The 26,377-nt window shown below is 41.7% G+C and overlaps 1 protein-coding gene and 1 pseudogene across 21 annotated transcripts in view; both read left to right on the top strand.

The window, feature by feature from the left end:
• Window positions 1–26,377, top strand: part of dlg2 (discs, large homolog 2 (Drosophila)) — a 173,942-nt gene that overhangs the window by 99,568 nt on the left and 47,997 nt on the right. For all 21 annotated transcript variants that reach the window (XR_001224178.3, XR_003221859.1, XM_005450494.4 and 18 more), the window contains 5 exons: window positions 7,451–7,575; window positions 13,179–13,348; window positions 13,827–13,963; window positions 19,403–19,547; window positions 19,783–19,924. Coding sequence is in view for 19 of the 21 variants with exons in the window: in XM_005450494.4 (XP_005450551.1) it covers window positions 7,451–7,575; window positions 13,179–13,348; window positions 13,827–13,963; window positions 19,403–19,547; window positions 19,783–19,924 (719 nt within the window). In the remaining 2 variants the exon portion in view is untranslated. The remainder of the gene's footprint in view (window positions 1–7,450; window positions 7,576–13,178; window positions 13,349–13,826; window positions 13,964–19,402; window positions 19,548–19,782; window positions 19,925–26,377) is intronic.
• Window positions 15,939–16,057, top strand: LOC112848091 (uncharacterized; annotated as a pseudogene).

The following is a 26,377-nucleotide window of genomic DNA, read 5'->3' as shown; positions in this document are numbered from 1 at the left end:
TCTTCACTGCAAGTATTTATTACAATAAGGTTTAATTCATGCATCATATCACTGAGATCTAAATTCAAACTATCTCCTCTGACCCTTTCCAAAAATAATTTCACATATAACAATTTGAGTATGTGTTGTCTGTTCATTAATATAGTTGTCAATTATTTCTGTCATTATTTTGCCTTCTTTTGTTTATGACATGGCGGACATCTCTAAACCATCATGAGTTCAGCCTTCAGTTTCAACCCAATTATACCCTGTATTCTCGCACTCACACTTTCCCAATTAATCTATGCTTTTGACGCTGTACTCAAGGTTCCAGGTTGAGAGAAATCCACCTGTACTGACACACTAAAGCATACAATTAATATCATTATCATTACTTTTCCTAAAACATTCATTCGCTTCATCTTCTTAGAGTTTAACTCGTCTGTTTCTCTCTGTGAGCTGTCTTGACACACCACAGGCACACATATTTCCTGTTTCTGCAGACTAATCGAACTCTTTTGTTTCTCTTTGTATTCATAGTCTATAAACCCTCTTTAATTCTACTAAATCTTGATCTAAAACCAACACCTGTATGTCACGCTCACACTTCTAAATAGAGCCCTTTCAGACATCAGGAATCATCACACACACTGCCTTTTCTCTCAAACTTCTACTTGTTCCCTCACTCTACTATGAACCTTTGTGGTGTTATTATTACTTATTTTTTTTATTTTTGTGCAGATCACACCCAATCACTCAAAACCTACTACTCACAGCATTCACACAGTCAAAATCACTCAAAATATGCTTCCATACGAGTATTTCAGACATGCTTTTCAAGATATATAGAGGTCACTCACTGTACATCCACAGTAATGAATTCACACTCTATTTATACAATTGTAGTGAGCAAAACCAGCATCTCCATGCGCGTCACCGCTCCTCATTAGCTTGGTAGTGTCCACATATTTAATTCAGCTCCTCAATCTTGTAGCTTTAGCTGTTGTATACAGGGTTTGGCTCATTAGTTGTTAGTATAGGTTTGCTCTTCATCTCAACAAAGTCTCATCTAAGATGACAGGTTTACAAGCAGGTCAAGTGTCTCTATGCACCTGATCAGTGTAGTTATTTCCTTATTTTCTTCATCTCATATATCATTGTACTGAGTTTGAGCAAACCTTAAGCTTGAATCAGACTACTTTCAACAATCTTCCACCTCACATCATAACTGACTGAGGTGCCTCTTCTTATTAATAGTATGTCATTATTAATGTTATCATTGTATTGTTTTTCCTTTTTTATAACAGCAAGAGTATATTACAATACACTACTTTACTACTAATATACAATAGTTTATTATTTTATATTTTATTATGTATCCATCACCGGTCTGTGTGAATCTGCAGCTTCACACCTTCCCAAGCTGGAGACATTTTCCTTGGCTGAACAATGACACAGCCTTAATATGCCTTATGCATCTCTCTTTTTTATTTGATATATTCTCGTGTGAATTATCTGGTTTCATGCATTCTATTCATTCTAGGCACGGTCGTCATGCCAACTATGTTTCATTGTTAATACCAGTTTACAGGTTGTTAACCTTCCTATTATCTCCTATTATCATGCTTATCACTAGATAAGCTCTACTTTAAGTTAACCTTAATTTAACCTTTTGTTTATTCCACTTCATTCCACTTTCCATGCTTTAAAATATTACAACTCTTGTGTATGCTTTGTTTTCTTTTTAGCTTCCTTTTCAGTATTTATTTCTGCTTGGAGGGTTTCTTATAATTTAGTCAATGCGGAGGGGCTACATTTTCCCTCCCATGTGGGGGGTTTAGTTTGTTTAGGATTTCTCCATCTACATGCACTAATTTGTCCGGCGCCTGGACCTTTTTCCTCTAACCACTGCTCGTCAGCAGTGAGTTTTGAAGCTTCGTTACCCATTTTAATCCTTTTAATTTTAATACTTTACAACTACACAACTGCGGCACCTTCTCTGGCACGAGAATCGAGAGTGGTAGTTGACACAGCCTTCTACTTTCAAGCTATTCTTGAAAGCGGTGTCACCTTTACGTGATGAAACACGACCTGTTTCTCTCTTGGGTGGCCAACAGCAAACAAAATAGTGGAATAGTTCAGCCTCCTTATTGTGCTGTAAAATCAACTTATTCCACCAACAAAAATAAAACAACAACAATACCTTTTCAATGCGTACTACGTTTTACGGACGAGGTTTATCTAAAAATGCTTCCAGCCCTTTTCCAGGCGAGCCTTTACTTTTAGGAATGCTACCAACCCCTCTGGGCGAGCCTAAACGTTTTACGCGAGGTGTCTGAGTGTTACTATTCACCTGGTTGCTGATTCACTGCCGGTCTCTCAGGTTTACCTCATCGACCCCCACCGTCGTAGACCACTTTTAAGAACGCTGGCCAGAACCCGAATTCACGTCTCTGGACTTTATCCTGTACCTGGACAGGAGCTGTCGACAGACTTCAGCGCGGGCTTCTCACGACGGCAGGACTCGATGAGGCTTTCCTGTGGGGTCACACAAAAGTGCTGTGTCCCATCCGGCTTGAAGGACCAAGAAATGTCAGGAGTTTTCCTGTATTGCAACTCAGGTCAGAATAAAAACGCTCAGACAGGTTTAACGTGTACACGGGTGAGACTCAGGGAGACTCGCACCCTGCAGTAAAAAGAAAGAGTCTTTATTCAGAGAGCACATACAGGAAGAGATAAAATAGCAGGCTTCCTGTGGAGCACAGAGTGTAACTTCCCCATTTAGGAGTCTGCACAGAGTGTGACTTCCCCATTTAAGCTGAATACTGAAAGAGCAAACACATTTAGATAATGAAACGTACTTTTAAGCATAACATAATAAAAATCCCAAAATCCTGAAAAATCTCTTAACAGTGGTTGTTTAAATTGTTTTATAAGCGATTAGCTGAGATTCTGACATTTCTGTGGATCCCACACATGTCTGTATTTAAATAACAGATCTGCTGGTACATCTCGTTAAACCAGATGTTCTCCCTCTCGCCTTCAATACCAGAGGCATTGGGGTTTAACAGGTTAATTGTTTATTGCTTTGTGTAGTATGAATGGTCAAAAGGGAGGTTTTTATCAGTAGGACAAGCTGTAACACATGAAAAGACAATGAAAAGTCCAAAATATATGATTTTGCTAGGTTGTGGTGAGCATGGTCCCAGTCTGTTGTTGTATGTGATTACCTGCATCTGCATGGTTACCTGCATGGTCTCTCAGTAGGGCTGAAGGTTTGGCTCCCACATACCGACAGGCCTTGAACACAAGCATACACACAGGCGAGAGCCCCTCATTACCACACCTTTGTCAGAAGGACCTTGGAGTAAAGTTGCGGCTGATCTGTGTTAACTGGTGTTGTCGATTACTATTCTTGGTACATTGAGAGGGAACATCTTGGATCCACTACAACAGCCTGAAGAGTATGTTGCCCGATGGGGAATACCACTCGAGGTCCTTTGTGATAATGGATAAAAGCAATGACGCAGTTCTGGAGTCCTGCCAGGCCATGGAGCAAGGTCAAAGGGTTGAGGCAGCGGGAAGGGATGAAGTAAATGAAGGGGCAGGTCGTGTGGCGGAGAAACTCCCAGTGACAGGTGACAAGTACACCTGCGACATCAGGTGTGGAATCACCGAATACTCTGGCTTATAAAGAGGCACAGAGCACTCAGGAAGCATATAAGATTCGGGATTCTCAGGCTGAGGATGTTCAGGATTTACAAGTTGCTCTCGCTGGAGCTCTAGTGGCTCTGGACACCCAGGCAGCTCCGGCTGTGCAGGAGTCACATCCATGTTCAGTTGCTGTGGCTGTGACAAGGCCCATTTCAGGCTGCACTGGCAGGGGCTGCGCAGGATGCTCAGCTGACTCCTCTGCCAATAGTGGCTATGCAGGGCACACAGCCAACTCTTCCACCCACTGGGGTTGATGCCGAAAGGTGCAAAGACTAGCCACACCTCACCTGGAACATAGGGACAGATGCAGAGATTCACCCCACTCAGGCTGCCCTCAACCAAGGAACTGCTAAGAGTGCAGTGATACGCTGGGGCCTGGCCATCCACACCTAAGGACTGGTAAGGGGCAGCTGTTGGCTGCCCGAGCCACCCTCACCCAAGGAACCGGATGATGTCATTGACAAGAGCTTGAAAAACGCCTCGGGCATTCAAAGGCAGATGACAGAAGAGGTAATGGGTACTTATTTTTCACAGTTGGTTGGTGGTTGTCAATGCAGGAACGGAGTGTCTTTTCTTTCTTCTCCACAAAGAAAAACTTTCTGGCTACAGGTGAGAAAGATTAATGAATGATACCCGCTTTTAGTCAGTCGTGGATGTAAGAAGTTCAGTAGTTCAGTTCCTTGGAATTGTCTGCTTGCCTATTAATTCTGGTTGTGAGTTCCAATTTCACCTGCGCTACAATGTAGAGGTGGAGGACCCAAAAGCAGACTTGTGGAGACAGCATAGTTTATTAACATTGATAGTAGAATCACTGAGGTGATCGTTTCAAAGACCCTTTGTGTTTTATCTTTGAAGTTGTGTTCAGCTTTGTGTCCATATCTAAATACTAAAGGAAAAATCATATGTTTGTCCTCATTAGGATAAGGATAAGGATTTGGTGTGTGGGACTGGAGCCTATAGGTAATTAAATAGTAATTATGAGACAATGTGTTTCAGGTAATTTTACAGAGAAACTCGAAAAATGCAATGAGTAGTGTAACTAATTACTTTCTACTGGGATTAATTAAGTAACATACTGCATTATGTTTAAGAAAACAATGCTCTGGAATATGTGTTATATATTAAATTTTTTAGTAATGACCACAACACTTATTTAGCCTAAAGCTATAATCTGGCATATTCACATTTGTTAAAATGTTAATTAATATGTATTGTCCCTCAATAAATCAATAAATCTACTGATCACATTACGAAATACCTTCATCACAAACATTTGACTGCACGATATCCTACATAGCATGCAGGTCTGGCCCGGATCCGGCATCAAGCTGGCACTTGTGACTGACTGGTGTCATGGCAGGGTGTATGCCAACCAGATGTGGGCCAGGTCTGATAATGATGGCACTATTTATGTTCCTGTTTTCCTATTTTAGTTAGAAGACCCAAATGCCATGTTGCAATACTATACTGCTATGCTAGCCAACGTTTCAAATGCAGGTTTGACAGGTTTGTGAGTGTACACTTTATCCAAAACCTAGTGACGGTTTACTCATGTTTACCACTGGGTGGCTGTAGCTCAGGAGGTAGAGCAGGGCACCTACTGCTCGAAAGGTTAGTGGTTCTATCCCTGGCTCCTCCAGTCTGCATGTCAAGAGTGTGAATGTGTATGAATGTAGTTAGAAAGCACTCAGTTTAGAGAAACTGGGGGAATGTGGCATGTTGTATAGAGCACTTTGAGTAATTCGTGAGAGTATAAAAGCACTATGTAAGAATCAGTCCACTCACAACAGAGTTTCGTCATGTTACTTTTGCACTATTATGTTCCAGCACATGTTGTTATTACATGGCTTGATTAAGGTACACATTAGGCTGACATCTGGGGCCAGAGCTGAAACTGGTCTGGGCCAGCAGTGTGTCTGCAACTGGCCCGTGGCTGCACACAACTTATACATGGCCCACATACCGCAAAGAATGACGGCCCTTTGGTGGCCCAAATCTGGTCTGCCAGAGGTGGCCCACACATGGGCCAGCGCAGGACCACCAGTGTGTCTGCAACTGGCCTTGTGCTGGCACAAGATCAATGTCTGCTGTTTGCGGTGGCTGTAGCTCAGGAGGTAAAGCAGGGCATCTTCTGCCTTTGGAACAGCAAAGACAGAAGGCCAGAGTTGCTCAAATGCATCTTCAAAGACACATCCAACATATCCCTCCAGGATTACCTTTATTCACCACTGAAATTAATACAGATTTACACAGGCACTCATATGCATGCACTTACGCCCCCGAACCCCACCTAATACACACACACACACACACACACACCACCTAATACACACACACACACACGCACGCCACCTAATTCACACACACACACATATCTTCTCTCAATACATTTATTTGTTTTGGTCAAACACACGGATACTTGGATATGTGGATATTTCACATTTTCTTTGTTGTGTTTCTCTTTTGTTGTTGAAGTTTTTAGTGTTGTTGTCGTTTGCATAATAAATGTTCCTAATCAGATTTTGATTCAAAAATGATTTGGCACACATCCACACTAATCATTCTTTTGGCCGCCTGTACAATAATACAATAATTTCATGAATCGACCTGCAATGGAAAAAATGTCAAATATCAGTACTTCAAAATGAAATGCAGACATTACAGAATACATGTTTTTATACTGCAGTGGCAGAGAGATAAAAAATGTAGTTTCAGTGAAAGTGAATGGGGCATTTTTGTCCACGAAGGTATCTAGAGTGTGTATCTGGCACTAATAATCAGAAAATAATAAGTGTTTTGTGGGGTTTTTGTAAAAACAAAACAAATCCTGAAAATTATTGAATCGTCTTTTTTATAAAGACTCAAGTTGATTAAAACCCTTATGAAACAAAATGGAGAAAGAAATATTGTTGTATCAGGATTTCAAGTCAGAATTTGTACAAGTACATTTTTTTCCATGAAGATGTCAAAGGGAGAAAAAGCTGAGGAGGGCACAGGGGATGAAAACAGACTAAACAGATTTGTATTCACATAGGCCTACACTTAATTACCCCTCACCTGTTAAAGACTGATGGGGTATTGTTGTCACCCATGCATGGAAACCCAAGTTTGTGAATGGGACAACTTGAAAACATACAACAATTTTGCAAATTATGGGCACTTCAATGCTAGCACTTTTCACCAAAACACAAAATTTGTTGCAATTTCTTTAGTTAATTTTGCAAAAACAGACATTAAACAACATTTTTAATGCCTGTACTTTTCACCAAGGTGTTGATTTACAAAGAGCTATTACTCGAAGACTTGGCATATCTTGGGATGTTGTACACCTTGTCCTTAAAATATCTGAGGAAAAACAGATCTGAAAACAAAAATAACTATCTACAGCAGATGAACAATATATAAAAGTCACGTCCTGTGAAGACCAACAACAACCTGATACATGACCTGAGAAATGCACCCGACCTTTCAGTTTATCTGTCTTCTGTTTACTGAAGCCCTGTCAGAAATGGTCTAAGCCTGTCTTCTCTGAGAGACATTGTTCACCTGCTTCCTTGTGAATACAGTATCGTCATTCAGAGATCATTAATTCATTACATTTGCAGAGGTAGATATACTCCAGGGGAAGCCTCCTCAGTTGCTACATAAACAACTGAGAATTAGAAAAGTGAATGGATAGGAAACATTTTTTGACCACACTATACAAAATGGGTTCTCCTGGCAGCCATTGGTATCAATGAGATTTTCATTACCGCAGGGTAACTCAGGGTTGGGCTTTAGCATCGCTGGAGGGACAGATAACCCCCATATTGGTGATGACCCCGGCATCTTCATTACCAAGATCATCCCTGGAGGAGCTGCAGCAGAGGATGGACGCTTGAGGTTAGTTACATATCTTTACTTCTGTGATAAAAGAGAACAAAGAAAAAAATTTTTTATTACAATCGTGCATGTCACAAAAACCATTAAGGAAGAAATTTTCAGTATGAGGATGACAGAAATCTTTCCCATCACACTGAAGATTAGCTATAACTCTGATTACTGTATAACTATATAAATGTTAATAGATTTCCAAAACTTCATTTTTAATCTTTTATTATCTTTCAGTTCTGAGGTAGTATTGTCATATTTCTGTTGGTTTCGAAACAAGTTTTGCTCTCAATATAACAAAACTCTCATATAGAATGGAATAGATTAGAACAGCCTTTTATTGTCATTGTACATGTAGAACAAAACTGTGGGTGCTCCACACTTACTTTGCTGAAATAAAATATAGAAATAAATAGGAAACAGGAGAAATATATACAATTAAGAGGAATATATAGAAAAAAATAAGTGAGTGGTCTGAGTGATGGGGGTTACTCACACCATGGCTCAGATTGGTGAGGTGGGTGGGCAGGGTTGGGGTGTGAGAGGATAGTGTTTTTGATGGTCCACAGGAAGAAGCTGTTTGTAAGTCTGGAGGTGTGGGACCTGACTGACCCGAGGTGCCAACCACACTGCATTGGGTCCAATTGGTGGTGGGTGGGGTGCAAGTGCATCACTGTTGATGGCCATGGTTTTCCTGAGACAGGAGGATCTGGTGAGGGCTTCCAGGGGTGGCAGAGGGCAGACACTGATTTTTTGGGCAGTGCTAACATTTTGTGCAGCCTTCTTGTTCTCAGTTGTGGCCCCTGCGTAGCAAAAACTCAGGCAGGTGGATAGCACTTTCTCCACTGAGGAGCCAGTAGCAGCTTCTGATCCAGGTTATTCTTCCTCAGGACACAGAGGAATGGCAGCAGCAGCTGGGCCTTCATTCCCAGGGCATTGGTGTTGTTTGTTCAGGTGAGATCAGTGGAGATGTGGATGCCTAGAAACCTGAAACAGAGACAGATCCCACCTGTTCTCCATTTATAATAAGAGGGGAGTGGACCTGTCTGTGCCTCCTGAAGTCCATTATGAGTTCTTTTGTTTTAAGGATGTTCAGCCTGAGGTTATTGAGCATGAGTGGGACAAGTTCTCTACCTCCATCAGAGGATGAGCCCATGAGTGGTGTCATCGGCATACTTGACAATGACATTGGTTGGGTGGGTTGCTGTACAGTCATATAGGGGGCTAAGAACACAGCCCTGTGGGGATCCAGTGCTGAGTGACAGTGGGGACTTGCCCCCCACATTTCCCCCCAGATGTGGGGGGCAAGTCTGACTGATTGATGTGGTGTCAGGAAATCTTTTTCCAGTTTGGTGGTGAGGATGTCTGGGATTATGGTGAGCTGTAGTCCATGACAAGCTTTCTAACGTAGCTCTTCCTGTCCTTCAGATGGGTCAGCACTCTGTGAAGGGTGTTGGTGAACTGGTGAATCACTCCGTGGACTGATTTTCTCTGTAAGCTGGGGGTGGAGGGAGGGGGGTAGACACTATCTGCTCAAAAAACTTCAGACTACAGATTTGAGGGCTTATAGGTCTGTAGTCATCGAGGCTGTCTATTCTAGTCTTTTCGGAGATGGGAATAATGGTGGAGGCCGTCAGACAGGTGAGAATAGTGGAATGAGTCAGGAAGGGTCTGAACAGCCCTTCCTGACTGATCCGTGCAGGCTTGAACCACAGCCCCTGGGATGCAATTGGGGCCAGCAGCTCTCCTATTACTCCTACACCTACTCTCCTTTATTAGGGTTCACCACTCTCAGTCTCCTCCTGACCTCATGTTCTTGGGGGGGCATTCAAGGTGAGGTGGGGGACATGGTGAGTGGGCGAGTGGTGTTTTTGAAATAGAGCAAAGAAGGTGTCGAGCTGCTGTTGGGGGCTCTGGCCTTTTGAAGCTGGCGAGGGCTTGGATACCTCTCCACACCTGGCAGGGATTGTTGTCTGTGAGGAAGCTATCCTCCTCATCCTCTATCTTTCTCCTGTAGGCCTCCTTAGCCTATTTGATACCCCTCCTCAGACTGGCTCTGGCAGTGCTGTATAGAGAACCGTCCCTCAGCCTGAAGGCAAAGCTTTGAGTTCTGATCAGAGCTTGTACTTAACTTGTAATCCAAGGTTTTTGGATAGGAAAAACCTGGATGGTTCTGGTAAATGTCACATTCTGTACACAGCACTAAATACAGAAGAGGAAAGACTGAGAGAAGGTCTCCAGGTCCTGCTGTTCAAAGATGGACCAGTCTGTCAGATCAAAACGGTCCTGTAACTGGAGGAGAGCATCATTTGGTTTAAATGACCCAAATGCTTGGCGGGGTTTGTTTCCTGAGGGGGGTGTATTATTTTATTAGATAAATTAAACTATTTTTTATTCTTTAGTGTGACTAACAACATTTATCTAAATGTAATATTATATATTATAAGAATAGTTATGTACAATTAAATTATTATTATTATTAATTTAACTTACAACACCTAATCACAACAACAGTTGTTTCGAGGCACTTTATATTGTATGGTAATAACTCTGTATGGTAATACAGAGAAAAAATGTATGATCCTTTTTGATCAAGTGCTTTGGTGACAGTGGGAAGAAAAAACTCCCTTTTAACAGGAAGAAACATCCAGCAGAACCAATCTCAGGGAGGGGCGGCTATCTGCCACAACCAGCTGGGGTGGGGGGAGGAAAACAAGATGAAGACACACTGTGGAAGACTTCTAGAGATTAATATTAACTAATGAAATCAGCAAACGGGCTGATTAAGTCCACAAAGATAGGCACAAACCGGCAGTAGAAACCAGCCAGCCCCAAGAACTTCAACTCTCTTTTGGTCTTAGGATGCGATGGCTGTTACAGAGTGGAAAAGGCCATTTTCTCCTTGGACTCTGGAGAGAAGAAAATCTGCCAGTAGCCCTTGGTTAAATCCAGTGTAACGAAAAAACAAGCAGTCCCTAACCCAGGGGTGTCCAACTCCAGGCCTCAAGGGATGGATTTGGACACCCCTGGCCTAACCAGTCCAGACGCTTGTTAACCGAAGGCTGGGATAAGCATCAAACTGTGGCACTTCATTCACCTTACGATAGTCGAAACAGAACTGTATAGGCCCATCTTTCTTCACCACAAGAATTATGGGGCTATACCACGCACTGTGTGACTCTTCTATTACTCCCAGGTTTAGCATTTCAGCCAATTCCACCTGAGCTACAGCCCAGGGGTGGCTGTAGCTCAGGTGGTAGAACGGGTCACCTACTCGTCAGAAGGTTGGTGGTCTACATTCCAAATATCCTTGGGCAAGATATTAACCCCATGTTGCCCTCTGATGCATCCATCGGAGTGTGAATGCGAGTGAATGTTAGATAGAAGCACTAAAAACCTTAGATAAAGTGCTTGTGTGAATGGGTATGATTGGGTGAATGCACAAGTTGTATAAAGCACTTTGAGTGCTCAGTGAGAGTAGAAAAACGCTATATGAGAACCAGTCCATTTACCATTTACTAATTCCCTCTGAACAATTTGTCTGTTATGTTCAGGTAACCTGTAGAGCCATGAACGGACAGTCACGCCAGGGAACGTTTCAAAATGGTGCTCTATGAGGCTGGGCAGGGGGGAGAACACATCTGCAAAAAGCTGCTGCAATCCAGCAGCATCTGCTCTCTGGCCTGTCTGAGATGGTCACCACAATGGTGCAATGGTGGACGTTGACACCACCAGCCCCAAATCACTTCTCTCCTTCACTAGGCTCACCAAATAAGCAGTTTCAGCCTCATGCTTTTAGGAGGTTAATGTGATAAATCTGTGTTGCTCCTCCCCTGTCTGACCATACCACTTCATAGTCTACGTCACCCACTCACTGTATGACCATGAAGGGTCCCTGCCACTCCGTGAGTAACTTTGAGCTGAAAGAAGGGAGTAATCCAAGTACTTTATCTCCCAGTGAAAATTGCCATAAATCTAGTCCCTCTGTTGTACAGGCGCTCCTGAAGTTCCTGGGCCTGGAGCAAATTTCCTCATGATAACCTCCCTAATGTGTGCGGCTTTGCTCTCAGGTACAGAAAATACTGGATCTCATTTTTTGCTGGGCTTGGACCTTCAACCCTCAGGTCCAACACCCCCCGCAGCTTCCTACCAAACAATAACTCAAAGGGAGAAAATCCAGTGGAGGCACCCCCTACACTGCAGACAACAAACAATTGGGACTGAGCGATCATGCTTGTGAATGAACTTATGAATCATGGACTTTAAAGTCTTATTCAGCCACTCCGCCTGCCCGTCAGTCTGAGGGTGGTAGACGCTGGTCCAAACAGATTTAATGCCCAATAAATCGTACAGTTTTTTAAGTGTGCAAGACATGAACAATGTACCCTGATCAGTCACTCTTAATGGCTGACTATCAGTTCCAGGCATCCTACTCAGAAAGGGAAGGGATGATGGAAATCAGCTGTGTTGGTCAGCCTTCCACTGTCACCACCACCCTGAACCCCTGCTCCATCCCACATGTGTCCACTGTTAGCGACCGTGAGAAGATCATTTGTAATGTTCACAACTGCTATGAGTACTGTGATGAGCTCTAAAACCAGACTGAAACACTTCAAATAAATTAAATTTAAATCAGTTCAAATTTATATATAGCCCAAATCACAACCACAGCTGCCCCAAAGGGCTTTATTTTTTTTAATATATATCAAAAGAGGGTTTTTTTTATAAAAGGAAGATTGAGATTGGCCTATAATTAGTTGAGACAGCTGGGTCAAGTGATGGGTTTTTACAGTTTAACTACTGACAGCTTGAAGGCCTGCTGGTAGGAGATAGACTGAGCATATTTAAGACTGAGACATTAATTAATGGCAGGAGTTCTTTGAGGAGTCTTGTAGGAATGGGGTTTAAAAGACAAGTTGATGGTTTGGAGGAAGTAATTACTGAAGATCAATTGGAAAAAGGGTGTAAATGTCAGTGGTACTGAAAGTAGCGATACATAATGTGATGTCTGTGAGACTGTTATATATATTTTTTTCTAATGGTTAACATTTTATTTCTGACATAAAATATAATATAATGAAATCGTTACTACAATCATAACAATCTTACTATGTGTGTGTGTGTGTGTGTGCGTGTGTGTGTGTGTGTGTGTGTGTGTGTGTGCAAGAGAGCGTGTGAGCAAGGGTTGGGCCCCACCTGGTCACTGTCCTTCAGGAGGTCACTGTCCTTGGCTGCCACCACATGGGTGTTTTGGTCGACACCCAATAGGAATTCAAACTCAGTTGCTTGCTAGCTCAGTCCCTGTTTCTCAGACCTTAAAATTTATACAGAATTGTTCTATGTGCGTGTGATTGTGCTGTAAATATGCTGGAATGTATTCACAGGTTTTCTTTTTTTTTTCGGGAATAGCAGTCAATAAAAAAGTCATGTAGTGAGATAAAAGTGTGAGCTTCAGTGTGTAACAAAGCCTGTGTTAGCATTTTGTCCGTGATGTGCACCTGCCTTGGAAACACTCCCCTCACCACTGAGTTTTACATCAGTTTATGAAATTCTGATTAGTATTGTAAATTTGTCTTCATGTGAATTGGCTATTGATATGACTTTTCCTTTTCCAGAGTAAATGACTGCATCCTTCGGGTGAATGATGCTGATGTGTCTGAAGTTTCCCACAGTAAGGCAGTAGAGGCCCTAAAGGTTGCAGGTTCTGTTGTCCATTTGTATGTGCGGCGCCGCAGGCCTATGCTAGAGACAATCATTGAGCTCAAGCTAATCAAAGGCCCAAAAGGTTGGTATAGACCTAAAAAGCATGATTTTGTGCATTATAAATTTGACAGAATAGTTGATGATATTCCGTTCTCAGTGATACTGCTGCACATTTTGTGTATGGCAAGGGTCATTTTTTGACCCTGATTGATTAATCTGGATTTCCAGAGCTCAGCACAAGAATAGGTGTTACTTACTGTAGTTATGACAGCTGGGAGGTTTGTAAACACAGCAGAGCTTAAGACCTTGAAGTTACTGTGAAATGTATTAATTGTCAGAAAGCCTATGAAAACCCATGACACTACAACAAAAACGTGTCCCTTTCAATTAATAAATACAACATTTATAGCATCCTCCTATATCATAATGTATATGCCTATGTCATATCCTTAAACTAACTACTGTCATTCTCTCTCACTCTCTCTCTCTCTCTCTCTCTCTCTCTCTCTCACACACACACACACACACACACACACACACACACACACATACACACACAGGCCTTGGTTTCAGTATTGCAGGTGGAGTGGGAAACCAGCATATCCCTGGTGACAACAGCATATATGTAACTAAAATTATTCATGGTGGGGCGGCACAAAAGGATGGCCGGCTGCAAGTTGGAGACAGATTATTAATGGTGAGAAACAGCATGAACATCACGTATAAGACCCACATTGCACACACATATATGACAATTCTGGATGTATACGAGCTTTAATGAAGCTCACTGAAAACTTATATTTATCAACTGTTTAGCCAGTATGAGAGGTGTGGCTTCTCAACCCCTGTTAATTCATTGTGGATCTAAAAATGTCTTAGTCACAATATCAGCTGCAGAGCATTGTGTGGTGTTATTTGTAATCTATTTACCAGTGGTATAGCAACACTTTACAATCTCAAATTGCTGTTTGTATGTGTTTGTGTATGTGTTTTTCTGCCCCAAGACACTCGGATCCTATCAAACTGTAATTCTAGCCCACTTCTTATGGACTGTTTAACTCTGCTGATTATTCAAACTGTGTTTAAAATGTTCTTTATTTGGCACAGTTCTTGAGTATAGTATCTCCTCCACCAGATTTCCAATGTGATTTAACACTTTTAATATCATTTAATAAAGATCTTTTTTGCTTAAATAGTAAGATGTTGTTTTTAGTTTGATGCTCTCTTGAAACACAGAAAGATGATATAGAAAATACTAAAGCATGACTGTACAGTAAAAATCACAGTGGTATAAACTTCATCAAGTAATAGAGGCTAGATGTCAGAGAACGTACAGTTACCTTATAACCTTGGTTCTCTGTGTGAGAGTATTGCTCCACTCCGTTACATAATCGATATATAAGGGGAATGACCCCCTTGGTCATGCCGTGTGAATACTTCTTTAAGACACTCTAGTTAGCCTGGCCACGTATAAAACAGCTGAGCAAACATGAAACCATTGATGGTTTGATCGGAACGCGTCTCCGAGTGGCCTGAAGCTGGAGAGAGCTGAAGTCTTTCACTCAGAGAACCACAGTTACAATGTAACCATACATTCTCAATCATATCGAGACTATCTTTACACACTGTTATACACTGCCTGGCCAAAAAAAAAAAGTCGCCACCAAAAAAGGTCACACACTCTGCGTTTAGCTTTGATTGTGGCACGCATTCACTTTGGCATTGTTTCAATAAGCTTCTGCAATGTCTCAAGATTTATTTCCATCCAGTGTTGCATTAAGTTTTCACCAAGATCTTGCATTGATGATGGTAGAGTCTGACCATTGCGCAAAGCCTTCTCCAGCGCTTCCCAAAGATTCTCAAGGAGGTTAAGCTCTGGACTCTGTGGTGGCCAATCCTTGTGTGAAAATGATGTCTCATGTTCCCAGAACCACTCTTTCACAGGTTGAGCCCGATGAATCCTTGTTTTTCTTCTATTTGATTTCACCAAGTGCTCAATTCAGGAGTTTTTTCTAGCCATCTTTCTGCCAGAAGCAAGACTGGCGTCAGCGAGTCCTGCAAAACAAAGGGGCTGCAACAGAGCAAACTACTAAGGTCGGCCCGCAAGATGCTAGGCCGACCTACCACCCACCACTTTCATACTGTAGATCTTGTTCTGACGTATGGCATAGAAACTGAACATTTAGCAGTATTTTCTTGAAACCCATCTCTAATCATTTCCTATTAACATTTAAATTTACAATAATGGATTAAGCATGGGCAGTACGTTTAATAGAAGTTTAAGGACATAATTAATCCACTGTTATCTTAAATGCCATGTGCCAACACAGTGCAGAGCAGCTACCTGAACTAAAAGTCAAGGGAATATTTGACTCCCAGGTATAATTCTCAAATGCACACCTTAAAGCAGATAAATGTAGGCTGTAGAAGAAATGGCGATCTTAATTTATAAGATCATCATTTAGCTTGTAAAGATAGTTTGCTGCTCTGTAAAAAAGCCTTCTGTAAAGCTAGACCATCTTACTATTCATTAATCAACAACCCCAGGTTTCTCTTCAGTACTGTAGCCAGGGTGACAAAAAGTCAGAGTATTGCTGAGCCAGAAATCCTTAATTAGTAATGACTTCATGAATTACTTCACAAATGGTATGTGCTATGGTCGCAAGTGGCACGCTTACAGTCATACCACCCCGAGCACGCCCGCTCTCGTCTGATCTCAGAAGCTAAGCAGGGTTGGGCTTGGTTAGTACTTGGATGGGAGACTGCCTGGGATTACCTGATGCTGTAAGTTTGTGGGATGGCTGCAGAGCAGGTCATCTACTGATTGGAAGGTTAGTAGTTGGAACTGGTTCCTCACGTCTGCATGCCAAGTATCCTTGAGCAAGTAAATGTGGCATGTTGTAAAAAGCGCTTTGAGTGCTCCAGGAGAGTAGAAAAGAATCAGTCCATTTACTGTTAAATTTTAATAATTAGAGAAAAAAATTGTCATAACCATTTCACAGACATGACATTGTGCACAGCTACTTTTGATACCATGTTCCATACTGTAATATCTATTAATTGGCTACATACCACAGGCCTAAGACCAATAGTTAAACTGTTACTTAAAATGCCATCATTTGATCCAGCTGTCTTAACTAATTATAAACAATCTCAATCTTCCTTTTTCTCTTGAAAGTTGTGAAACAGCCTACTTATCATCTGCAGAGGAATGGTTTGTTTAAAGAGTTTTAGTCAGGTTTCAGAGCCCATCACAGCATTTGTGAACATTACAAATGGGAACTGGGACAGGTGTAGAAACTAACTGGACACCAGCTACTCCAACCCTAAGGACAAGTAGGGGTGCAGAAGAGTGCTGGGTCTGAAACACCCTGGGAGTAGGAACTGGGACCGGTTGAATCCTAGCCACCCTCACCCAAGGAACTGCTACGGGCGCAGGGAATGGTTGGACCTTAGCCACACTGGGAGCAGGAACAGCAGCAGGGACCAGCTATTTTCAGGCAGTTCAAAAACATCACCCTCAACTTCATTTAAGTCAGCCTTAGACAAAGAATTCCCACTCATAACTTTCCCCACTAATTGACAAGGAAAACTGAGTTTTTATCCTAGCTGATCTAGAAAAACATTCTGAGATGAGGCAGTGCTAGGTACTCACAGCTACTCATCTTTCTGTTTCAAGAGAGCATCATACTAAAAACAACATATTAATATGTAAACATAAAAAGATTTCTATTAAATGCAAAGTGTTACATTACATTGAAAATCTGGTGGAGGAGATGTTTTCCTTAAGAACTGTGCCAAATGTCTTGATGCATGCTCAATCATCCAGGTAAGTAAATCTCCAAAAGTTGATTCTGTTCATCTGGACGTAGCATTTTCAGTGGGAGAAACGTTTCGTCACTCATCCAGGTGACTTCTTCAGTCTCAGCTGACTGCAGGTTTCCCCAATCTTATAAACAGCACATTTGCATAATGACTGAAACCAGCCCACCGAAGGAACAATGGGCTGGGAGGTCAGTTCCTTCATCATAATTATGCAAATTCTCATGAGCATTGATCAACAACCACTGATCAACACCATCCCCACTGACACAGCGGCCAGGGAAGCAGAAGAACATCACATCAAGAAGGCCCTGAGTAAATGTGGTTATCCCAGCTGGACTTTGGTCAAAGCTGGGAAGGCGCCAAAAGAAAGCTCCAGCCGATCCAGGAGAGAAGGACAACCGCTGCCTAAGCAGAAACCTGTAGTGATCCCATATGTGTCAGGAGTATCGGAGCAGTTGAGACGCATTTTTTCTAAACACCGGGTCTCTGTGGCTTTTAAACCCCAAAACACGCTGTGCCAAAAACTGGTCCACCCCAAGGATCGGGTCCCCCGACACAAACAGAGTAACATAGTGTACGCTGTTAAGTGCCAGGAGGATTGCCAGGATTTAAACATCGGGGAAAACAAACAACCTCTGGCTACAACACAGCAGAGCTACCTCGTCAGACCAGGACTCTGCAGTCTATTTATACCTACAGGCCAGTGGACACTCTTTCTATGATGAGGATGTACACATCCTGGACAGGGAGGAACGCTGGTTTGAGCGCCGAGTCAAGGAGGCCATTTACGTGAAAAGGGAAAGACCATCTCTGAATCGAGGAGGGGGCCTAAGGGTCCATCTGTCACCATCTTACAATGCTGTGATTGCAGCCATTCCCCAACTCTCTGTGAATGGGACTCACGGCCATTGATCAGTGGTTGTTGATCAATGGTCATGAGAATTTGGATAATTATGATGAAGGAACTGACCTCACAGCACATTGTTCCTTCAGTGGGCTGGTTTCAGTCATTATGCAAATGTACTGTTTATAAGATTGGAAACCTGCAGTCAGCTGAGACTGAAGAAGTCACCTGGATGAGTGACGAAACGTTTCTCCCACTGAAAACGTCCAGATGAACAGATTCAACTTTTGGAGAACTGTGCCAAATAAACACAGTTTGAATAAGCAACACTAAGGCTCATCTGCTAATTGGAAGGTTGGTGGTTCGATCCCTGCCTGATCCAGTCTGTGTGCCTTGGAGAAGATACTGCCCTCAAGTTGCTTTCCATTGCATTCGTCAGTGTATGAATTTCTGTGAATGTTAGATATGCTTGTGTGATTGTGAATGGCAACTTATGTGAAAAGCTTCGACTGCTCAGATAGAGTAGAAAAGTGCTATATAAGAACCAGTGTATTTACTCTATTATTACACACTGATACTGCAATATTTTTTTGTTGCTTTAGGTTTAAAATAGTCACCAGTGGTTAGAACAGGCGTTTCCCCGCAGCACGCCAAGTAATAAATACTTGTCAAGATAATAGCAGCCATTACAGCTTAAATCTATAAATAATTTCATATACTAAAAATGACAAAACTTTGCACAAACATCTCCTGGCTTAAAATACAGACGTGGTGAAATTCAACATCCAAAATGGAAATATTGATTTAAGCTGAAGCTTTACTGGTTAGTGATAATATACCATCCATCCATCCATCCATTCGCTTCCGCTTATCCTTTCCAGGGTCGCGGGGGGCGCTGGAGCCTATCCCAGCTGTCATAGGGCGAGAGGCGGGGTACACCCTGGACAGGTCGCCAGTCTGTCGCAGGGCTGATAATATACAACCAAGTTAATTTTAGTTAGAAGTCAGCCTTACTCAGTATGCAGTGGGAGTCATAATGGGAGTCATTATTTCATCATTGCCTTACAATCCTAAATCATAAGGATTCGGAGCTTGTTAGTAAATTGAATGAATTGTAATCATGATAATATTGTGATTACTGTTCAGCAGATTCAGTGGTTCCATGAATCAGGTTAAAATGTGAACTGTACATTAACCAGGCAGCCATCATACTGTAGTGAGACGTGTCTGCCACACTCTGTGAAAGCAGCCTGCTGTCTCCGTAGGTTAACAACAAGTCGTCTCTCTAGGAGGGCATCTGTCTTGCTTAATCATCCCCTAATTAAATTACCTCTCTGCGGGTGTGTTCTCATCCGAAGACCATCTGTCATAATCCACTCTCATGGAGGCAGGGAGCTTGTTGGACTCTTCACAAACGAGCAATAAGAAGAAAAGATCGCCTCTGAACTCTTATATCTGTCTGCACAGGTAAACCACTACAGTCTGGAGGACGTTTCTCATGAAGAGGCTGTGGGCATTTTGAAGAACACGTCTGATGTGGTCACTTTAAAGGTGGGGAAACCCACCAGTGTGTATCTATCAGATCCCTATGGGCCTCCTGATAACATGCAGTGTAAGTCTTATGGAATAGATTGTTATGCAGTTGCTATGAACTATATTAGTCTGTAGTTAATATCATTAGAAAATGGAGAACCAGACTGCAGCAAGCTTTACTCAGTCGAATATGTTCCTGTTTATTTCATAAGATTTGTGATATACACAGTACATGCAGAACTGTCTTCCAGATGTCAGTTTCTCATCTTCTCTGTTTAGTCATCTGTTACTCTGTTTGCTGTGTTGTGCTGCAGCTTTTTCTCCTCCCATGAAAAATCACGTCTCTTCCCCTATCAACACTGGCTCTCTGCATTACAAGTCCGACCTGCCTGTGGCTTCCCCTAGGAGTTATTCACCCCTCTCTGCGCACTTTCTGAGGGAAGAGGATGTAAACAGGTTGGATGGTTTTTCTTTTGTCTTTAATTACCTCCTCCTTACAATATGACATTCTTTAATGATTGACTTTAGCTTACCAAAGTTACAGGTAGAAACTCTTTCCACCTTGCTCCTGCTGTCTCTCCCGCTTGTCCTGATCTGTCTTTGTGTGCAATTTTGAAAAGCCATCAAAACTCTATTTTAAACAGTGTACTCTGTGGGAGTACACTGTTTAAAAAATTAAAGGAACATTTTGGAAACACATCCGATCTCAATGGTAAAAAAGTCATGGACTACAACTGCACAGACATGGTGTTAGGAATGAAAGGATGTCACACTGTTTGATGAAATTAAAATGATTAGCCTACAGAGGACTGAGTTCAAAGACACACCAAAATTCAGAGTGATAAAAATGATGCAGACTTTGCCAAAATTTTATTGGACCAGCTCAAAATGTTACTCATTAGTTCAGACTCTTTCACATCTGTCACATGTGTTCATGGTGAACCTCGGGCCACCCTAATGAAGTAAAAGGCATTCACACCTGTGGCCTGCTGGAAGTCATTTTGTTGGGCTGTGGCAGATACGCTTCCTGCTGATGGGCTAACGACCGTCTATGGCTCTGTAAAGTAACCGCCTCCTTCTGACACTGCTGAGGACACTGTCAGTGTTAGTGTCAGTGTCCTCTGTCTGTCAAACCATTCCTGTGTTGGGGGAGTTGTTGTGTTGTTGCAACTGTTGTTAATGTCATGAACACCAAAGCAACAGAAACTGATTAACACCCCCCTCTGCTACTTAACCAACCGGATCAATATCCCAGTAGTTTAACTAACTTGATGCTACATTCTGATTAAGAAGTGTTCCTTTAATTTTTTCAAGCAGTGTACTTGTGTTTATTGTTTGTGGTATAATCAAACCACGTTACTATGGTGCTGACATAGTAAAGTTTGAGTCAGAGCAGTAAAACAGATTTCTAAAGGCTCAAATGTGATGTGCTTAGCAAAGATGAACTATAAAACAATGCATCTACTAAGTGCTCTGCTTTGCTCACAGAGACTGATGTTTTGTCATATGATATTCTCATGATCACTTGATCTTTTAGGGTTGTTATAAATCAGCTGTAAGAAACTAATTCTATCGTTTTTGCAGAATAGTGGCTCATAAGTACCCACTGCTACTCAGAGAAACTGTTCATCCATAATGGATGGTAAATCATCCATAAAGATAAATTATGCTTGTTGGAGATGTTTCTTTATAAAGCTGGTGCTTTATAAACGCTAGGAGAAAATGCATATGGTGTTTTCTACACCAACTGTATTTACTTATCTCAGTCTACATCTGCCTACTGAGTCTGTGATCTTCTTCCAGTTGGTGTGTGTAATTTGTTGTTTGTTTAGTAACCCTGTCTCCTCACTATGAAATAATGAGGAGTGACCAATAATATCCTTAGAAGCAGTCGTGAAAGGAACAGACTTCACAGTACTCTGGTAGTTGTACAATTTTGAATGTATACAGCATATATTTAGCCTTATACAGGTCTTTAAATGGAAAATGTGCTGCTTTTTTCAAAGTACTTTCCAACTCTGCTCGAGCACTCAAAGAAGTTAATACAACCTTCATCCATTCATACAAGCACAATTTTTCCAAATCTGACTGCACTCTAAACCTGACTGTTAGAGTCTTTTCTAACATTGACACACATTCACAATGAATACATCAGAGAGCAACTTGGGGTTAATTAACTTGCTCAAAGACACTTAGGATTGGATTGGATAAATGCATTCATTTGTCATATCAGTTGCCTGCAACTGATATGACAAATCTTTCTGACCGTACATACAATACACAACTTCACGCTGGGGAGACAGGTCAGGCTAGGTAGCAAAACGAAAAACAATGAAATGTGTAAAAAAAAAAGGTCAGATCAGGAGAAAAACAGAATTTCTGCTCATACTGATCTTTAAGAGGACTCAGCATGAGGAGAAGATAAAAACTCCAGCACATAAAAAGCACAAGTATCATCACATCATAACACCATAAAAACACAAGACAAGCAACATGGGGGAGTATGCCAACATGCACAGCTGCAACTGGGACGCCGCAATCTTGTGATTGCGCCTCCGGCTGGACTGCTGTCCACATCGGATGGGAGGTAAGCATGTGAGGAGGCGTTGGATTCGGGGAAGGCGGGGTGATGGTGAGGGTGTGTCAGTATCAGTGTACATGTGTGCGTACGTGTCAGTATGTGTGTCCTGAGTTCAGCTTGAGAAAGTGTCCTTTCGCCCATCAGGCGAAGAGCAACAGTCCGCAGCCTACACAGGTGGCTTTGAGGGATCGACCAAGAGAGACAGTTCGTTCTCGTTCTCATATCTCTTGAAAGAATTGTTGTTGTTCTCGTCGTGTCAACCTTCAAGAGCATCCAGCTGGCGCCGTTGGGGTGGGGGTGTGGCCGAATGAAAGATGATGGATATGATGTTTTAGAGCGAACAGACTGCATCAATTTTACAGTTGTTCTTAGCGTCTGTCAATGGTCTCCGGGTTAATCTCCCGTTTAAGAGCCGTGAGCTCCTCCAAGATCTTTCTCATATTATGTTCAGTAAGAACAGTCTGAGTACTCACAGCTCTTCCCACATTTCGATCAAAGCGGCAAGCCTTGTGGGGTTTTGAACAGCATTCACTGTTTTCTTCAATTTCCGATAAACCAGGGCCAAGCCAGCTCCGTTCAGCAAGAGCCCCATTATCATGGTGCCGAATAGGTAGATGTCTTCAATGTCCTCAATAGACAGTTGAGTTTGTAATGCATCTAATTTTGGTTTTCAGTGTCATAAAGCTGTTGGATTTGACTTGAAATAGTCTTTTAGCGCGGCAGTTGGAAAGTCGGATCACCTTACGCTAACTGTAGCACATTTTCTAACCTCCTATCTTCTACCACTTATAGTGGTCTACAGTCCAGAGCAATCCATTAGTCTTCCAGTAGTCTTTTGAAATGAAATTTGCCTCTGATCAGTCCTAGCAAACCACTTTCATCTGATTCTTTATAGCTCTGATGTGTGCATCAGTGTAATCGGTATAGCAGGAAATCGTGCATTGACAAAAGTTCCCCTTTGCTTGGAATGCAAAGTGCAATTAAATGCGTTTTTTTTTTTACGCGTTACTTTTTTCAGATTAAATAATCTTAATTAAAATTAATTTCCCACCCCTAGTTGAAATATGATTATGCAGTATTGAGATACCTTAAGGTTTCCATTTAGATGGCTAAACTCCTCACCCTATCTCTAAGAGACAGATCACCCACCTATCGAAGAAAGCTAATTTCCACCGCTTGTGTCTGTGATCTTATTCTTTCTGTCACTACCCAGCGCTTCTGACCATCTGTGAGAGTAGGGACGTAGTTTGACTGTAAATTGTCAGCTTCACATTTATGCTCAGCTCTCTCTTCACCATGACCGCGCGATCGTGGCTCAAGAGTTGGGAGTTCGCCTTGTAATCACAAGGTTGCCGGTTTGAGCCCCGGCTTGGACAGTCTTGGTCGTTGTGTCCTTGGGCAAGACACTTTACCCGTTGCCTACTGGTGGTGGTCAGAGGGCCCGGTGGTGCCAGTGTCCGGCAGCCTCGCCTTTGTCAGTGCTCCCCAGGGTGGCTGTGGCTACAATGCCATCACCAGTGTGTGAATGGGTGGATGACTGGATGTGTAAAGCGCTTTGGGGTCCTTAGGGACTAGAAAAGCACTATACAAATACAAATACCATGATCTGATGGGCGATTCATCCCCCTCATCCCAAGACTCTGCTTCAGTGTCAGTGGTATCGAGGAGTTCCTTGAAATATTCTTTCCATCGTCCGATTACGTCTTCATTTGAGGTCAGCAACGCCCCACTATACACCTTGTGAATAGAGCACCGCTTGCACCTTCTGAGTCCCATCTGACAGTTTGATAGAATCATTTCAAGGAAGACTGAAAGTCTTTCTCCATGATGTCATCGAACTCTTCCAACACACAAGTTTTTGCTTCAGTTACCAATCAGAAAACATTCTGTTTGGTGTGGTGGTACCCTTCAGCTACTTCTGTAGTTCCACAGCTAGCCAAGACTGAACATGACTCTTTCTTTAGCTTACTGGCAAAAGAAAGAGTCACGTTCAGTGTCAACAATCTGGTTCGGAGAAATTCATTTCCCCAGCATCCCTTGGAATGTAGGGATGGAAGTCAAGTAGTTCCCAGTAGTTTAATTCCTCTGGAATTGTTACTTTGATTTTCTATCGATTCCACTTGCACTCACGCTACAACCAGCTTATTTCTGTTCTTATGCAAGAGGCAGAATATAATGGTGCAGTCTGCAGCATGGATACACCCATTACTTTTATTTTTAAAAAAGGACAAGAGCACAATGCAGTGCAAACTGTGTCCAGAACAGAAACAACTGCATTATGCCGCTAACACAACTTCAGCACTTTGGAAGCATGCTAATGCTAAGGGTAGCTAAGAACCCAGAATGATGTTAAAATATATTTCTCAGGTAGAATCCCTGTGGCACTTTAAAGTCTCTTTTTGCTGGTTTTCATCTTTGCTTTGTGCTGTTGGTGTTGTATTCATACTATTTGTGTTGGTGTGTGGGACTGTAGCATAAAAGTTTATATTTTTAAATTGTAACTATGAGGCAATGCATTGAAACACAAAAATAACATAAATAGTAGTATAACAAATTACTTTCTCCTGGGAATAATTACCCATATGGAAAAGAAATAGTAAAAACTTATAAAAGACTTGCATAAGATGTGGCCTACTTCATATAGTGAATCATATAAGGCGTATATGATTTACTCATGAAAGTGGCCACTTTCTCATTACTTTCATATATTGTTTTAGTAAGTATCCAAAACATACAAGTTTCATTTATATAATTTTTCAAGGGATCTTATATCTGTTTTCACTCTTGTATGCTTTTCATACAAGTTTCACACAAGACAGATACAAACTTTATAAGATTTATATATATCTTTTCCATATGGGTAAGTAATGTACTGTATTGCTTTAAAGAAGCTTGTTTTGCGTAATACATTACTTTCTTTTCCAAAACTGATCACAACAAATAGGGGAAATAGCTCCAACATTTGACCGCATGAATGCAATTAATTTGCATGAATGTAATGTGTTGGGTATGCTGCTTAGAGATGGTGGTGAATCTCAAAGCAGAGCCAATGAGAACCCAATAAGAACTGATGACGAATCAGAAATGAGCAGAGAAGCCAATAAATATCAAACCAAATTGTAAGTCCACGGTTCAGCCAGTGGTTGATCCCTCCGGCATCCCAGCTTTGATTTCTAACTGAACTCTTAGATCCAATCTGCTGTTCTGCTCATCTCACAGGAAACAGAGGGATCAACAACTTCTCTTCTATGAAAAACTTTTATACCCGGTTCTCGTTTCTTCCCCCTTTCCTTTTGGACGTCACATCTGCTGAGATGACATCTGGCCTCACCCATTGTTACATCCAGTCACAAAACAGGCCATTTAGTACATTTGATTAAAGTTATACCTGATAATATTCTGATCAGTACTAAGCAATTATCATGATTATCAGCAAAATGAATTCTGCATTTAACCATTGCAACATACCATTTTTCTCATGGAGAATCATGTATAATTGTCATGTGAAGGTGTGTGGCAGGCAGGATTGGACCCAAATGCTTGACTCATAGATGGAAGGTAAAACTAAAGGCGGCAGCTTTATTTCTGGGAAAATAGTGCACAATATAAACTCACAAAAAACAAACTAAACTTAGAAAAAATGGAAACTAGAAACAAAACACTGGGAACTGAAAACTCAAACAACAGGAAACTAGAAACACAGAGAGACTTACACACAGGAGGAGGTACAACACGACAAAGGGCAAAGGCAAACACAGGCTTAAATATACAGAGGAGTAATCAAGGAATAAGAAACAGGAGGGAGACACAGCTGGGATTAATTAGACATAACAAGACAAAGGGAAGCAAAGCTAGACACACTGACGTAGGACATGGTACTGTCAAAATAAAACAGGAAATGACCAGAACACAGAGACACAATACTAAAACAGTACAGAGGGAACACAGAAACCAAAACCTAAAAACTAGAAAATCATAACCAGAACTAAACAGAAACTAAAGATAATAACAATCAAAACAAAACTGCTGAGTCCACAGACTCAGGACCATCACAATAATAAGAGGATAGGGACACATTTGTTATCTTTTACATTCCTGCAAACTACATTTCTCATTAATTAGACTTATACTTTGATTACATTTTTGATTAGGAAATTTACCTTTACTTTTTTTTTTTACAATTTACTTTTAGCAAAAGCACATATCTGAGAACTCTGCTTGAGCAATCTATATCACTTTTAAAACATAAAAGTCCTTTTACCCTCTGTCACATGCGATGAGTTGGCAGAATTCAGTCTCTTTCAATCCTGCCTTTCTCAACAATGCCA

The sequence above is a fragment of the Oreochromis niloticus genome, linkage group LG10, assembly GCF_001858045.2.
Source record: "Oreochromis niloticus isolate F11D_XX linkage group LG10, O_niloticus_UMD_NMBU, whole genome shotgun sequence".
Classification (NCBI taxonomy): Eukaryota; Metazoa; Chordata; class Actinopteri; order Cichliformes; family Cichlidae; genus Oreochromis; species Oreochromis niloticus.
This window is presented reverse-complemented; position numbering and strand designations above follow the sequence as displayed.